Genomic DNA, 16,489 nt, shown 5'->3' with positions numbered 1-16,489 from the left:
TATCATCCAATAATTGTTTTTGTCGGACAAGAACTGGAGAGAATTATAAAATTTTAAATTAAAAAACATAAAAATTGTAATTTTATTGAATATTGTTCATGTGAAATTTGTCTAACTTCGTGCATTGTCTTTAATTTATTTAAAATTTTTTTTACTGTTACGATGCATATTATGTTTAGTAATTGAGCATAAAAATTATTTAATTTCATTTAATTATTCTTAGTTTTTTAAATAAACTCAAGCTAAGATAAAACTAATTTCTTTACTTAATAATGTTGATACAGTAAATATTTTTGTATATGAACTGAAGATTAATTGACACTAATTGAACTAGAGTTTTTATGATATATATTTAAAAGTTTTGAGTTTTGATTTAATTTTAATAAATTTAAGTTGTTTTTTTAATATCACATACTTGAAAGTTTGAAAGAAACCTTTTTTTTTTTTTTTTCTAATTTATCTTCTAACTTGAACAGTTTTAATTTACTGTCTGATAATCATTTGTGCTAACTGAAAGCTGGGAAGAGTAGTAATAAATGTAAACAATTGTTTTTTTCTTTTTCTTCTTAAATTTCTGACATTTTAAATTTATTTATTTGGGTATTTAAATAAAAGGTAGAAAATAATTTCAGCTACTGTTATTGAATTCAAATGTTAAAAACATTAAACATAAAAATTATTAATTAAATATGAAGCAGTTTTACATGTTTGGTATCTTCACGTATTTTGCTTTCTTAAAAATATGTTCTTTATTTATTTACCCTTAATGTTTGGAACTTAAATTTTTTTTATTCTGTATATTTAACTTTATCTGTTCAGTGGAATTAAAAGAACCTTTATAAACATTCATTGTGGCTTTGGCTAGGTCTGCAAGGGAACAGTTGAGTGATAGATAGAGCCCGATAAACAGTATCTGGGCCAAACCATCCATGAAAATTTCTTGGAATCTAGCCCAGACTTGAACTCAGATTCTTTGAAGCTTTCCTCTCCAAATTCTTAACCACTTTGGCCATTCAACTGGCACTATTTTACATTTAACGAAGTTGAGTTTGAAATTATAATTAAGGATGATCTATAATGACAAACACAGAACCAATTTCCAGTGTGTGCAAACAAAAAATGATCTCTGCACAAATGTTTTATAACTCCTCCTGAGTTCTTCTTCAGGTGTGACAGAACAGCTACCTATCCTTCAGAACAAATGTGAATTTATAAAAGTTTTCAAAAAAACATTTTAAATGACCATTAATTCAAATGACCATTTAGACTATAAATATAAACTTAAAGCTATGTGTGCATTGTCCTATGCATAATGATTAATCAACTAATGACTATACTGTCATGTCAAGCAGAGCCTGCCAGACCATCAATGACATTTTTTTTCTTAGAATTTATACAAGATGACACAAAGTTAGCTTTAAAAATTTCTATGGCCTCCAACCATCTATTGAATGATTTATTGTAATAATCTTTTTTATTGATGATTTTGAGACTAACTTTAATATTAATAATTTCAAAATTTCATTACCTAATGAATGAAGACAATAAGTCATAGGCAAAACAATTATTGTTAGCTTTCAATTGGAAAGAGTAATTCCGAGAAACTTAGTATCTCGGAATTGAAGAACACACAAATCTGTAATTTTATTATTTTATTGAGTATTGGTGAAGCTGATTTATTTTAAAGAAGATCAATATGAATGTATATGGTAAAAACTGTATGGATCAATTTAGATAACTATCGAAATTAATTGAGTAATTACATTTCATTGTTGATTGTTGATGTACATTTCATAGATTATCTTTCAAATAAATTGCAAATAATTTCAAACTCAAAATTATTATGTTTCAAATTACTGAAGTGAAATTGACAAGGAAGACCTGTTTGTTTATATACAAAATTATTAAAAAGTGACAAAATAAAAAATCAAGACATTATCAAGAAATCATTTATAAATATTTTTAATAATTTTGTCAATAATTATAACCTTTTATATCAGAAAATATTGTATTTAAGCTTGAATTAAGCATGTTTTAACATCACATTTAAGCTATAAAATATAACAATTTCTGATGATTAAGATGTTACAATTGTAATATTAATCACAACTTTTTTTTCTATACATAACTTATATATAATGTTGAACATATGTAATGTAAAAAAAACTTATTGAATGAATAGTAAAAGAAAAAGCATAGAATTATAGCATAAAATCATAGAAGATAATTATTTTGATACAATAATAAATCCACTGCATCTTTCAGTTAACAAACTAAAGATTTGTGCATGAAAATCAGTTAGATTGCCTGAAATATTAATAAATAAATAAATAAACTTTTTTTTTTTTTAAGAAAGCAAGATGTGTGAGGATTGTGTCTAAAGTGTGTTTATGCTTAATTGCACTAGACATTTATGGACAAATGTGTAGTAAAATTGAAACTTTTAAATAGCTCTTTCCATCTGAAAAACCTATGATTTCCAGATAGTATATACAAAATTATTTCATAGGATTTTAGCAACATCTATCCAAAAAATGTTTTAAATTTAAATAGGAATATGACAATACCCTATATAATAAAAAAAATTTTTTAAAGTATTCTACTTAAACCAATCATAAAAATATTTTTGAAAATGATCCATAAATAAAGTGAACTCCTTAAATAAAATCAGGATCTTCCCAAATTCGACATGACGTATTCAGTGACGGGTTTATCACAGTGGCTCTCCTCCAGAAAACGACTGGACCCAGAAGTGGCAAGTATCTACAATTATGTGTACCAATATAGACTCAAATCACAATATATGTTTTGAAATGCACACTTTGTAGATATATATTAATGTAAATGATGGTTCAGTAGTTATTTTTTTATGGTTTAATTTTAATAACAGAATTATCCCTTGTCGGAAAGTCTTGTGATTTGGGTCTAAAAGATATTTAATTTTAATAACAGACTAAAACAAACACATGAAAACATATTCTCATTCAATCAAATCCAGTAACAGTTCTTTTAACTGCATGTTGCATGTATAGATGTTTTTTTTAACATTTGGTGTTCGCTTATTTTAAAATATTTTTATGATAGAATTAATATTGTAATCTGTATCTTCCATTTAAAAATCTTATAATTACAGGCTTACTGAAACGGCTAGGCTTCTCAAGAATGTGTTCAGGAGACCTTCAACTCATGTTTCACAGGTGCCTCTTGAAATGGAACTTCAACGTACGTAATTTCTTTTATAATCCAAACAATTGTAACCATTAATAAAACAATATTTAAACATTTTTTTAAAAATGTTTTTAAAATATATTTCAGTTATGTAATGATGATTATTGCATATTTAACTTTGGTTTGTGTAGATTATGTCTATAAATATACAATAATAAAAGATATCAATAATTAAATTTAAGTATATTTTTAAAAATTGTTACATTTAATAAATGTTATGGTAGATAATTATTCTGATTGTATTTAATTGTATATACAGTGTTTATCATAAGCTGTGTCATAGGGGATTGTATGCAAAGCATCAGGGACAAGTGTGCAGTGTACTGGTTATATGATACATCATTTCTGGTCTGCAATACTGTCAAATGGAAATTAAATGCATAAAATTCATGTGTGGTTGAATCATTTTTAACTAATGTAGGTCTAGCTGTATAGTTCTGTAATTAATTGATATGTTGTGAGGATTGAATTATTTTTCTTTTTAACCAGTATATTACACTTGTCCTTGATGCTTTGCCTACAATCTTTTGGTGCTTTTCCATACATTCTCCTATGGTACATGATTTATGAAAAACACTGTATATAGTTTTGGTAGAAAGGAAAGACAATAATCCAAAGGAACATTAAGTATTTTTGGATTTTAAAATAATATAATTCATAATAATAAGATTTTAAAATTTAGACAAAAACAGTTTTTATATACTCTGGTTTTGCGACAATTATTTTATATGAAGGATATACAATTTCTTTGATTCTTCTTAAATTTACTCTCTAATTGTACAAATGTATGACAATATTGATAAAGTAACTAATTAATATCATTGTTATGTTATATAATTTTTCTCCTTTTTCCTCACGAAAAGTTGCTTCCATAATTGTAATTTGAATTTATTTTCATTCCTGCAGAGTCTTTTTTTTTCTTTTATTATTTAAATTATTTTATTTCACTGCATGGGCACTAAAAGGGCTTGTTTTAATAATACCCATCATGGGTTTTGTCAGGCCCACATGAGATGTGGCAGGGTAATGTGGAACAGGATCTGAATCCAGAGTTGGATCATCTATTAAAAATTCTTGGGGTTGTTCAGGTGGATTCAATTCTGTGTGTCAGTTTGGTAGGCTGACACCTTAACCACTTTAGTAATCCTGTTGTTTCATCATCATTATCAACAAGGGAAGAAAAAAAATGTTTACAAAGTTGTTTCTAGAAGAAAGATTTTCTTTTGCTCATCACTTTTTACAAATGTGTAGATAAAAAATGTACAATTGTTTGGAATTTGTTACTTTGAAAGTTGGCAACTCTACAATAAATCATTGTATCATATGATAGATTTCCAAAATTAAAAAAAAAATTATGATAAATTTGTTCTAAATTCAGGAGAGTTCCAAAACTTAAATTAATTGAATTGATCTGTACAAAAATCTCATATTTTCAAAGTTTGTAAACCAAGGTTTGGCTGTGTTAACATTCTCTCTGCTCTATAAACTATAAACAAATTTCATACACAACAGTTCACTTTGAAGTATTAAATGTAAAAAAAAAATAAATAAATAATATATAAAATGATAAAGTCACTATATAATAAATCAATAATAATTACATAATATGATAAATCTGCTTACACCACTCAGCTAATTTTAGGATGTTTAATAGAATCTTTAATTTAGATCAAGAAATACACTCATAATCTATATTTTGGACATGGTTTATGTTTACAATTTTGAAGTTTTTTAAAATATGTATATTGCTTATTGTTCTGTGAATCAAATTTCTTTGCTTAGATTACTTTAATTAGTTTAAAGTTATTCCAATTAATTTATATTTATTTTCTTTTTAATTATTTACATTGAATCTTTTTCTGTACTGCTTATGTGCACATTAAAATATAATTTGATGATAAAAAAATTTTTTCCTATACATATTCAAATTTCTTGAATAGGCATTTTAGATATTCAAATAATCTGAAGGAGTACAATTAATATCTTTATTTATGCAATACTCTTAAATATTTCAAAATAATAATCTAAATACTGCCATCTTGTAATGAAAGGACTAATGAAATTTACACTGTATTGGAGATATATTAAGATTTTTTTTAAATGCTCTAGTTAACTAAATTTTCTCTTTACTGTGAGCATTAAGAAGGCATTTTTCCCATGACCATTATGGATTTTGCTAGGTCCCACAATGGGAAAAGCCAGATGGGAGGGACAAATCCCAACATATCCAAGTTAGATCACCCGTGGAAGTTTCCAAGGATCCAATTAAAGGATTTTCAGTCTAGATAATCCATTTCTGATCAGTTCCTTATGAACAAATGCAGATTAGTCAAAGATTTAAACAAGTTAGATAAGTTCTGCTGGATCCATGGAATAATTAAGAACTATTTGTGAAAATTTCATATTTGTGGGAAGTCCATGCATTAAACTCTTAAGAATGTGAAGGGTTGAGTGTTTGAGTATCATTTATTATACATTTTTATAGCAATGAAATGATGACAATAACTTGTCTTTCATCATATTTATTCATTGCCAAAGCATTCACATTGTTCATTTGTTTTTGTCTTAGAGCATATGCAATGTACAGTACATTAGGTTTAGCATTATTCTGTGGCTTTCTGCACTTTTAGACCAGACCTGTCTGTTTAAAAATTGGATATGCAGAGTAAAATGTTAATTCTCTGGCAGAAGAATTTATTACTTTTTTTTATGGAAAATATCAAAATGTTAATAGTAATAATAGCCATTTATATTGAGGGGAAAAAACAGTGATTTCTATGCTTTAGTCCTGGAATTATGATTAAAAGATATCAAAGGATTTTTAAAATTATTATTGTTATGTCTGTAAATACTTTAGACCAATTTATTAAGCTTTGTAGGGCCTCTTTTTTTCACACAAGGGATTATTGGTTTTCCTCATCTTGTTCAAATAATTGTGGAAACTTCACGTTGATTAGGCAATACTGCTATGACAACAAGAAATGTTGAATCTTGGCTAACATTCAACTGATGAATGACTAAGATGAAAGAGCAACAATAACAACTAGTGTGAATGTTTAACAGACAAAGACAGACAATAAAAACAACAGTTTTTGTCATTGTCATCATCAGTATGAATGCAGCCTTACTTTCTTGCAATTAATCAGGATCACTGAAAAGTAAATTAGATTTATACACATTTTAATTTAATGCTTGCAATTTATATAATTCTTACCTCTGTTAAAATAGTAATACTATATTGATTCAATTTACTACGAAAAATTCAGTCTTACTAAAGAGATATATGGTAAATCAAAAGAAATATGGGATTACCATAGAAAGACAATTAAAATGGTATCTATAATGTACGTAATTAAATATATTCTCTCCTCTACTATTTAGCCCAAAATGTTATATATATATGTAAGAATTTATTTTGATTCCATTGAAAGAAATATTTATCTTTTTTAGAAATTATTTTAAAAAGATATTATATATATTCTCAATGCATTCAATGGTGATCTCTTAATATTTCAAATGTCTATATTATCTTTGCTTTCAAAATTCCTGTTGAAATTTTTTTATAAATATATAAAATCTATTCTAACAGTACTTTTGCATTAATTTATTTATCATATATTATTAAAAAATAAAAAATAACATAAAAATAATCTTTTACTTCATATTTAGAGTATGGAATTCATAAACATGATGAAACTCAAATATTTTCAACAAGATTGTATTCTACCGAAGAACGTAAGTTTTGTATGTTGAATAAACCGAATCTAAAAGCTTTTAATGAAAGAAAATTTTATTCCATTTTTTCATAAAATTTTTAAATGAATTTATTTAGACTCAGTTTGGAAACTTTGGTTGCTGATTTTTATAATTATGATTATGTAAATATGCTAAATGTTTTAACAGTTGGCTTTTCGTTATTGATGTTGGGATTTTGCACTTTGTTGATTTAGTAGCTTAAGTAGTAGACATTCATTGAATGCAACTGAACTGAGACAGACAATGTAAATGGTTATGATATTCACTATAAATCATATGCTTGCAATTCTTCTAAGATCTGTATTTTGTTTTATAAACTTTTACATATGCAATACATTGCATGATTTTGAATCAGAAATTTCTTTTAAGTTAAATGTTTGATGATTAACTACCAAGTATTGAAGCATTTAATTTCTTTTCTGTGAACACTCTTATGATATTATAAATATACATTCTCACATTTTTCTATTCTATATATCAAATAGGTTCATAAATTTGCTGTTTTACAGTTTAATTTATTATTATGCACTTCCTCATCTGTCATTAAAAATTTTTTTATTTCCTTATATCAAATAGGCACACAATTTTTCATGTGTTAATTCAATTTGTGGTGGTGTTTTTGATTACATAAGCATGGAAGAAATAGATATTCATTCATAAATATTTGTTTAAAAAATCTCTTGAAATGCTACTTAAGGTAATGATAGAACTTTCAAATCCTGGTCTTATTATTTGATGTTCATTAAAGTAAGGAAACAGTAGAATAAATTATTGACCAAACTATAGTTATTTTAAATTTTTGTATAAATAAATTTAATTATTAAAAAATTTAATGAAGCTCTCATAGAAACTCAATACAGACATTTAAACATAAAGATCAATTTGTTGTAGTAAAGGATTAGTGACTTTTCCATCAATAACCATAAAAAGTGAATGCTGAATAATTCAGTTTCACATGTATTTGGATAATATATTGCACTTTAAATTTATAGATTTTAAAAACAGTTTTTTTCTTGATTAGTCAAATAACAGATTAATCTTATAAGAATTATTTTTTTTTTTAATTGTTGCTTTCATAAAGCTAAACCCATATTTTTGCCACATACAAGATTTTTTACTGGGGAATAGTAACAATGCTTTGAAAGTATTTCCACAAATACTGGAATTAGCACACAGATCAACATTTTCTGCCTTCTTGTTTAATGGGGTTACATACAAACAGAATAAAGGAGTCCCTTAACCTTTCAGGAACACGCTGCAAAATAATGCTCAAGTCATTGGAAAGTACATCTTACCTAAGTACTTAGAAGATTAAGGAAACAGAGCTTATATCCAAAAGAACTACCATTTATTTAACACTTTTAAGTAGGTAATATAAATAAACATCACTCAGCCCAATGAGTATATAATGAAATACTAATGATTGCCTTTATTCCAGAAGGTTCTAAATTTATTTAATATTTACTTAAATTATAATTATTAACTTAGATAAGAGATGGCACCTAACGTCTACCTCTAGTAACAAATTACTTTATATCAATCATTTAATTAGCCAGTTTATAGCCCGATTTTTAGGCGATCATTGGTATTTCATTATACGTTTAAGTAGGTTCCATCTTAGATCTTAGAAAACAGTTATATATAAATGAACAGTATGGTTCAAATAAAAATCATACTGTTTTTTTAGATTCTAAAAGTTTCTCTCTAAAAGCTTTAAATAAGTTTTTCTGACTAATAAATCTTGTTGATTTACTTAATCTTAAAAATTATATTCCTTTTTCAATTTTGATACTCTTAGAGCAGTAAAACCTCTAATCTCAAATTCTTAAGTTGGATTGTCAGTCCCAACAAACACACTAAAAGTAAATATATGTTACACAAAATTTTGTTTGACTTTATATATCTCAATGTTGTTCCTCCTGAAGTCAAACTCATCACATTCTGCACATGCCAACCAACCTATTAAGTTTCATAATTCTTATAATTATTTGCTATTCATCTTATATTGCAATAAATCTTTTTAATAGCTATATGTAATTTGCTATAAATTTTACACCAGAGTTTTCAATTGGAAATCTCAATGAGCTTTTAGCATAGTACAACATGCAGGAATACTCCTTATCTCAAACCATTCTCTAGCTCCAAGTAGCTTAATTATAGGAACATGTCATTAATGCCAGTCCAGCCATTGCCATTGCTTCAATTTTAAATTATTTTGATATCAATTCCAATAATATAAAATGAAACAGAAATCCCAGAATTAGAAAAGTAATTGAAGACAATATAACTAAACTAAGTGCAGAAATAAAGATTAACATTTTCTTAGTATTTCTAGATTTTTCTTGAGGTGGTGATAATATAAATGAAAAACTTTTACATTCTTTCAGATGACAAAACTATTTTATTGTAAAGCAAATCTCTTGGTTTATTTCATATTAATAAAGGTCTACTGTATTAAACATTATATTTTCACATATGTAGTAGTAATTATTATTTCTGTAGATGTTATCTTTAACAGAATTTCAGTGCATGCCAAAATTGGAAAATAATTTTCATTTTTGACTATGGAGATAATGACTTTACAAAGATATTTATTGTTATAAATACAAAAAAAAAAGAACTTATACATTGCACTTTCTCTGATAAGTACAAAGATTTTTTTTAAACGAAACCTTGCGGACACTAAGAGGGCCTCTTTTTGCATATTTTATAAATTCAACCAAGTTTTCTGTGAAGGCTGAGTGATGAGACAGGGCCAAACATATCTAGGACAAATTACCCATGGAAATTTCTAAGATTCTGATTCAAACTCAAATCAGTGTCTTAACTGTTTTTGATAACACTGAAGTTATAGTATCCAACAACAACAAGCAATTCATTTTGCACATATGAACATCATATCATGCGTAAGTTCATATGAAAAATGTCTGATGCTCTTATGCACGCTAAGATATTGAATGTGCTAAATGAGCTTCCCGTTGCTCTTGGGATACCAAAATTAATTAAGACTAAGCGTCTGTGTCCTTAAAGGTGACATTCCAACACTTTTACTGTGTTGTCCATCAGGCCATCAATACAAAGATTTTTGTTTATTGGGCTGCAATTTGAAAAAATTATATACTTACAAATTCCCACTGTCATCTATCTGTTTTTCTTAATCTCAAGAATGGTGTTACATAAATGAAATTACAGACCAGATATGGAAAGCTTAGAAAATTAGGAGACTCTGATTAACTATATACAAACTTATGATGCAAACCAGAACGCACATTATTTCAATAAAAAAATTTTCCGGTGAGAAGAGTTAGATAGATGACTCCATTGCTAACAGAAAAGTATGATTTACAAAGGCAAGACACTACAGTACTAGTTTGAGGTGGAGAGCATATATTTTAAATTAAAAAAATTAAAAATATGATTTAAAAATTGCAGCTTGGCATTGTGATGATGTCACAATAAATAAATGTTTGTTTTGCTTGTGTTTGTTTGAAATTAAATAAAACAATATCATTAACCACTGCATCTATTATGCATTTCCCCAAACCAACCATTAATAATTCTCCTTAAAATTTGATAAACATCTGCTTGCAAATTGGATTTTTATCCTGCTTGCTTGTAAACTAAAAACATCATTTTAATGTACATAACTGCTGCTGGATTGACTTAATGCCAGGTTTAAGCTATACAAAACATTATATTATCACACATTTTTGTCAGAATGTTAAAAGAACTGTTCATGTTATGTTTTTGAATAAAATTATAATCAAGTTCAATTATCAAACCATTAATTTTGTTTGATAAAATTTAGTTTCCTTTATAGTCTTTCAGAAGAATAAGCTACAATTTTGTAATTAAATAAGTTAACAAACTGTAGGCCGACCTTTTAAATTTTTTTTTTTCATAATTAATTTTCTATTGTTTTGTAGCATTTATATATACAACTATTTTTGTTATGAAGTTATATCAAATCTTTTACAAGTTTGTCATAGAATTTATGTTTAAATTATTTTCTTTCATCTAAAATTAATTTTTTTTTTCACTGTGTTTTCTTTTAGCATTTTCTTAAATTTTATCTACACTCTTTTATATCAGTTATCATTACTTTTAAAGACACTCACAAACACCAAGAGCAGTTAAAATCCCAACAGACTGTAACTTCCTTTTAAATTAATGTATAATTTTTATAACTTTTTCATATTCTGGTGCAAAATATAAACAGCACATGTGCAGAACTTCATCTGCCAGAAATTTTTTAAATTGAATTCTTTCTGAATTATGTTTAATTAATAAACTCTGTTTGGTTCTACATTTGATGTAGTTTACCGGATGATGATTGTTTTTAAACAGATAAAAACATTCATATGAGTAAAATCTGTTGGAATTTTAACTAATGTTGGTGTTTGTGGGTGTCTTTTTTTACATTTAACCAGTTAGTGTGGTAGTGGACCTCATCCTTACTTAATTAAGATTGCTTAATAAAATGTATTTCTTCAGAAAAATCTAAAACATTTATAGAGATACGAGGAATGAGAGAGAGAGGTAAAAGCAGTCATTTAAAAGTTTTCAATCCATTGAACTTTAGATAATTTGTAAATTTATCATAATTGTGTTTTTGGATTTTCTAAATGATTTAATTTTGCAAGTAATCCATAACTGGAAGCAAAATTAATAAACAAACTACTATGAGATTCCAGCAAAGTTTGTTTTTTAATTGTTATTCAGTTAATTCATTATAGAGCCCTACCTGATGATGACCATTGAAGTATGGTTGAAGACAGTTTTATTAAATTGAATTTTGCTGGAATCTTGTGGTTTGTTTATTGATATAATTTTACAGAAGAAAAGCAACTGTAAAAATCTTTATTGATAATTCATACAAAATAACTAAAGCTGAAAATATTTGAGTTTTTGTGGTTTATGAATTCAGTTTTTGAAACATCAGTATTTTATATCTTAAATTTTACTTTCAGATCTTTGCAGTTTTTGCAAAATAATAGGATATGGTGTAATGGATCGGTATCAAAATGCTTCTCGGCAATGAATAGTTATATTAACGTTATAGTGTTTCCCAGTTTGAATACTTTGTAGATTGAGATATTCTTAATTTATTTAATTCTGCACCATTAAATAATTGGCTTAAATTGTATTATCTTTTTCTCAACAGAATTGGAGAAAAAATATCATTGGTATCTCATTCAAATTGCTTTTCTTGGAATGAATATTTTATAGAAAACTTCCACTGTTTCAGACTATATTTATCATCTGGAGTTGACAAAAGAAATAGAGAGAAAATGTCAAACCAAATTAGCTTCTGTTGACTGTTGTACATAGGCTAAAATACCAAGTATAGTGAGAGTTTTCTATAAATTTTTAGCTCCAAAAAGAAGCAATTTGAATTGAATTTATATTTGAAAAGTTTCTTTAATAAATGTGTTGCACTATCTTCTATTCTTGTCACTTTCCTTTCTTATATTTTTACTCCATTTTCTCCACCATTTTTAAGGTTTTTAAATTGCATAAAGCAAAGCATAGATTTGATAATTTTCAAATTAAAATTTAGCAGTAGATTAGTTGTCAGTTGGGAAACACTGGATGGCAGTAATTATATATAAAAAATGTGCAGTTTTTAGTGTAAAATCTATTCAGTGATATCTGCTTTTTGTTTATGCTTTTTATGATCTTTAGTTTTCAATTTATATTGTGCATCTATTCAATCACTTTTGTACTTTATAACTTTGGCATGCTAATTTCTGCATTTGTCTTTAATATAATTTGATTTTATAATTAGTGGTAATTGTTTGTATCTTAGTATATTTATATGTAAAGAAATTCATACTTTTTTTAATTAAAAGATTGCAATTTTTTATCCAATTGATTTGATTAAAAAAAATTAAATCAATACGTCTTGTTTATAGATGGTTATGCATTTTCTCAAGAAGAGCATGGAGTTGTTCCGCAGGTAAGTCTTCCTTTTTTTTTCATTTTTATATTAAGTACTTTTATGTCATAAATTTCTAAAATGTCAAATATAAGCTAAATAGTAATATTTTCTGTTATTTTATTCAATTTTGTACTGTAAACAAATGCAAGAAAAAGACATCAACAAATTTGCACATATTCAGATGGGAACTTGTTTGTTCCTCTGTAATAATGATGCATTTAACATCAGTAAAATAAAAAAGAAAATGCATGTACAGTGAACCCCATACAACACGGGATGCATTCCATGTTATAGGAAACTGCTTTATATAAAACACTTGTTATGTATGAGCTGCGAGTTTGGTATTAACTCTCACAGTTTAATATATAACACACGTTATTCTTTCAATGCAATTTCTTATAAGATGGAACACACCCCACGTTTTACAGGGTTCACTGCATTTATCTTTCTTTATAGAAGTTCCAAAATTTAGAAAACGTATAGAAAATTTAATTGACATTTCAATTAGAACTGAACTTTTCTACTAGACACCATTATAGAAGGATTATACAGTTACTTTGGCCATTCAAGTATAGGTTTGACCACAGTATGGTCTCTTTCATTTTATTTCATGACACTTTCTACCGTTAAAAAACAAATAGGTCATTTTTTTAAATGGTTTTATATTCATATTTCAAATCGTATTCAACATGGTTCAGCCAGACTCACAGTGGAACGATTGAATTGTAAGAGACAGGATCCAATATATTTACATCACTCACCCTTGAAAATATCTGAGTGATAGATTAGTGCCATCCAGCTAACAGCATAACACAATTTTATAAAAAATTTCTAACTATTAATATACTTATTCTTTTTTAACTTTTCAGTCTGAAATGATCCGTGCCTACGACACAACAAAGAGCAAACCACAGGGGGTGTGAGGGTCCGAAGATGTTACCATAGGAAAAACGTGTCCCTTTTTTTGGTCATAGGGAATCTTTTTATGCATTCCATTTTGCAATCTTACGATCTGATTGTTATGAGTGTTCGAAAGGTTTCAGATATAGGGTACAAAGTGTTGTTGTTATGTGGCAACTTCTCGGTGCCATTGCCATATGTCAATGTACCTGTACCTCTGTGATAATGTACCTCCATTATTTCGGTGTGACGAGACGATACAGTAACTGCCCTCAGACAACCTTGAAGCTGTCTTCTGGAAGCGTCGTAAAAAACAAATATATATATATATATATTCTTTGTGTTTAAAGTGAAAAAAAACGAGCACTTTTTTGATATCACAAAATTGTTCTGTTAACAGAGATTTTAAAATGGTTTCTGTCAAAATTCGGTTAAAAATAAGGAAAACAAACAAACTAATATGTCCTTATGCACAGGAGATTTTCACGTTCGAGGCGAATTCCAAGTTCTGGCACCACACCACGTTATAAAGAATTTAAAAAAAACTGCCGATTAGTTCTTTGATATTGCTGCGATTTTTTGTAATTTATTTAAATAGGATCGCAACTAAAACACTAATAATTTGCGTTTTTTCTAGTCACATATAGCGTTTGTTGTTTTTAATGTTATATACGTTAATGCATTGCGTGTTTCGTTGTGTTTATCTGTTGTGATTTTTCACTTCATCGTTTTTCCATCGGAGGAAGCTTTTACTCTTTCAGAATTTAGAGAGGAGGAAGTAAATAAAAATAAAATTTAAAAAAAAAATAGATCCTAGAATGTCAATAAATGTCGGTTCGAATGTTAAACATTTATAAATTCTTTGATATCTCGGTAGTTGGTATTTTTATATTTATCTTTCCGTAAAGTGACAAATTTCTGTCGTTCACCACATGTTCGGTTCTCTGTTGAGAATCTGGAAAAAAGTTTAGGTGTAGTTATTTGTTACATTTGAATTCGAGGAAAAAAAATGTTAAACGAATTGTCATTTTTTGATAAATGATTGTTAAATGTTTAATTTCCAACACGATCAACATTGTAGCCCCGTTTATTATATTTTGGGTTCGGGAAGTAGTAGGAAATTTTTATAAAAATAAAGAAAAGTATCGACTGAAAATCCGACAGCCACCATAAAAAAAGCCTAGGGGATGGAAGATAATTTATAAAAAAGAAATTATATTCCTCCTAAAAATATATATATATATACATATATATAGCATATGCAGTAATATCTGTGTTATACGGGTATCTACATCTAGTTATGGCGCGAAGTAACGAGACCTTTTCGATTTCTGTTCGTTCGTTACTTACGTAACTAACACGTTACGCATATTCGAGAGTTTATTTTAACGTTGTTGTTAACAAATTTACTCATTGTTACGATATTCGAAGCGTAATTTTTATTTAATCGAAGCATAATAGTTAACGAACTAAAGCGTTATGGAAATAGCAATTGCCAAATTAAGAAAGTTAATTTCATTATAAATTTTAATGCAGTTACCCATTCTTAGTTTCGAAATATGCAATCGGATTAACAGGAGGTCGATCACTCAACTAATTACCACTATTAATAAACTATTACTACTATTAATACTAATCCTACTACTAACTACTACTACTAACTTACTACATTGTGAATTAATTTGTGATTACACACCATTGTATAGAACCATAAAGCTCACCATTGGAATTATTTAAGGAAAAAACAAATATATACAGTTATAGATGGTATTTTGTACAGTAATTAGAATAGATGTATCATTTCATAGTTAGTTTTTTAATGTAATAAATTATTTGAGTGTAAAAAAAACAACAAAAATGCGTCACGTAGGTCACGTAGCGAAGAGAACTTTTTATGGTAATTTATGATATAATTTACTATAATTTAACCAAAGATCTTATTTGAAGTGGATATATTTTTCTTTGCCATGTAAATAACTTGCATTTACATTTAAATGTTGTCGGGTGTTTCGAATTTAATCTCCCAAAAGAGGCCATTCGCCGGCATCTATCCCCTGTTGTACTGTTTGTACCTAATTTAATTTAATTTAATTTAATTTTCTGTAGGTGCGAAAGTTCTATTTAATTAACACTGTACGAATTATTTGTTATCGTTTTAATTTATTGAGAAAAAGGTGCTTTAAGGTTTCTGAGGACAACTTTGTTCATGTTCATCCGTGAAATATTTTTTCCTTCAACACTATTTGCTGTCGTATACTTTTCATGTGTGTAAAATGTTCATATCTGCATATACCAAGAATGTTTTTTCGGTGGGAAAAAGCTTCCTCTCTTATTTCAGAAATAAATTATTCAGACAAAAATTTATGCCTCGTTTATTTCGTGAATCCACATAAACACTTCTTTCGCCCATTTGAAAATGAATGAAACAAGGACTAGTGAATTTATCAAATAAACGCGTATTGCAAACAAGTTTTCTGAATCTTAAAATATTCGGAAAATATAGGGTGGCCGGAAAATGAAAGGAATATCAAATTGTGCGAATAAATTAAAGGAAAACTAACAGGAGTTAGCATAACACGAAACAAAGGACTAATACAAAACATGGGGTTAAAGTAAACCTGGCGAAAGGCACAAAATAAATTTAAAATTTCAATATTCTAAAAT

General features: G+C 27.3%; 1 protein-coding gene across 1 annotated transcript in view; it reads left to right on the top strand.

Annotated features, from left to right (window-relative positions):
• LOC136974089 (probable phospholipid-transporting ATPase IA) overlaps nt 1-16,185 on the top strand; it is a 166,618-nt gene extending 150,433 nt beyond the window's left edge. The window contains 4 exon segments of the mRNA XM_067268884.1: nt 3,134-3,222; nt 6,898-6,963; nt 12,900-12,943; nt 13,795-16,185. Of these exon segments, the coding sequence (XP_067124985.1) occupies nt 3,134-3,222; nt 6,898-6,963; nt 12,900-12,943; nt 13,795-13,848 (253 nt within the window). The 3' untranslated portion in view covers nt 13,849-16,185.
• The last annotated feature ends 304 nt before the right edge of the window (nt 16,186-16,489 follow it).

This window comes from Centruroides vittatus, unplaced genomic scaffold, assembly GCF_030686945.1.
Source record: "Centruroides vittatus isolate TY-2023 unplaced genomic scaffold, ASM3068694v2 contig_341, whole genome shotgun sequence".
NCBI lineage: Eukaryota > Metazoa > Arthropoda > Arachnida > Scorpiones > Buthidae > Centruroides > Centruroides vittatus.
Note: the sequence above shows the minus strand (reverse complement) of the source record. Positions and strands in the feature narration are given on the sequence as shown.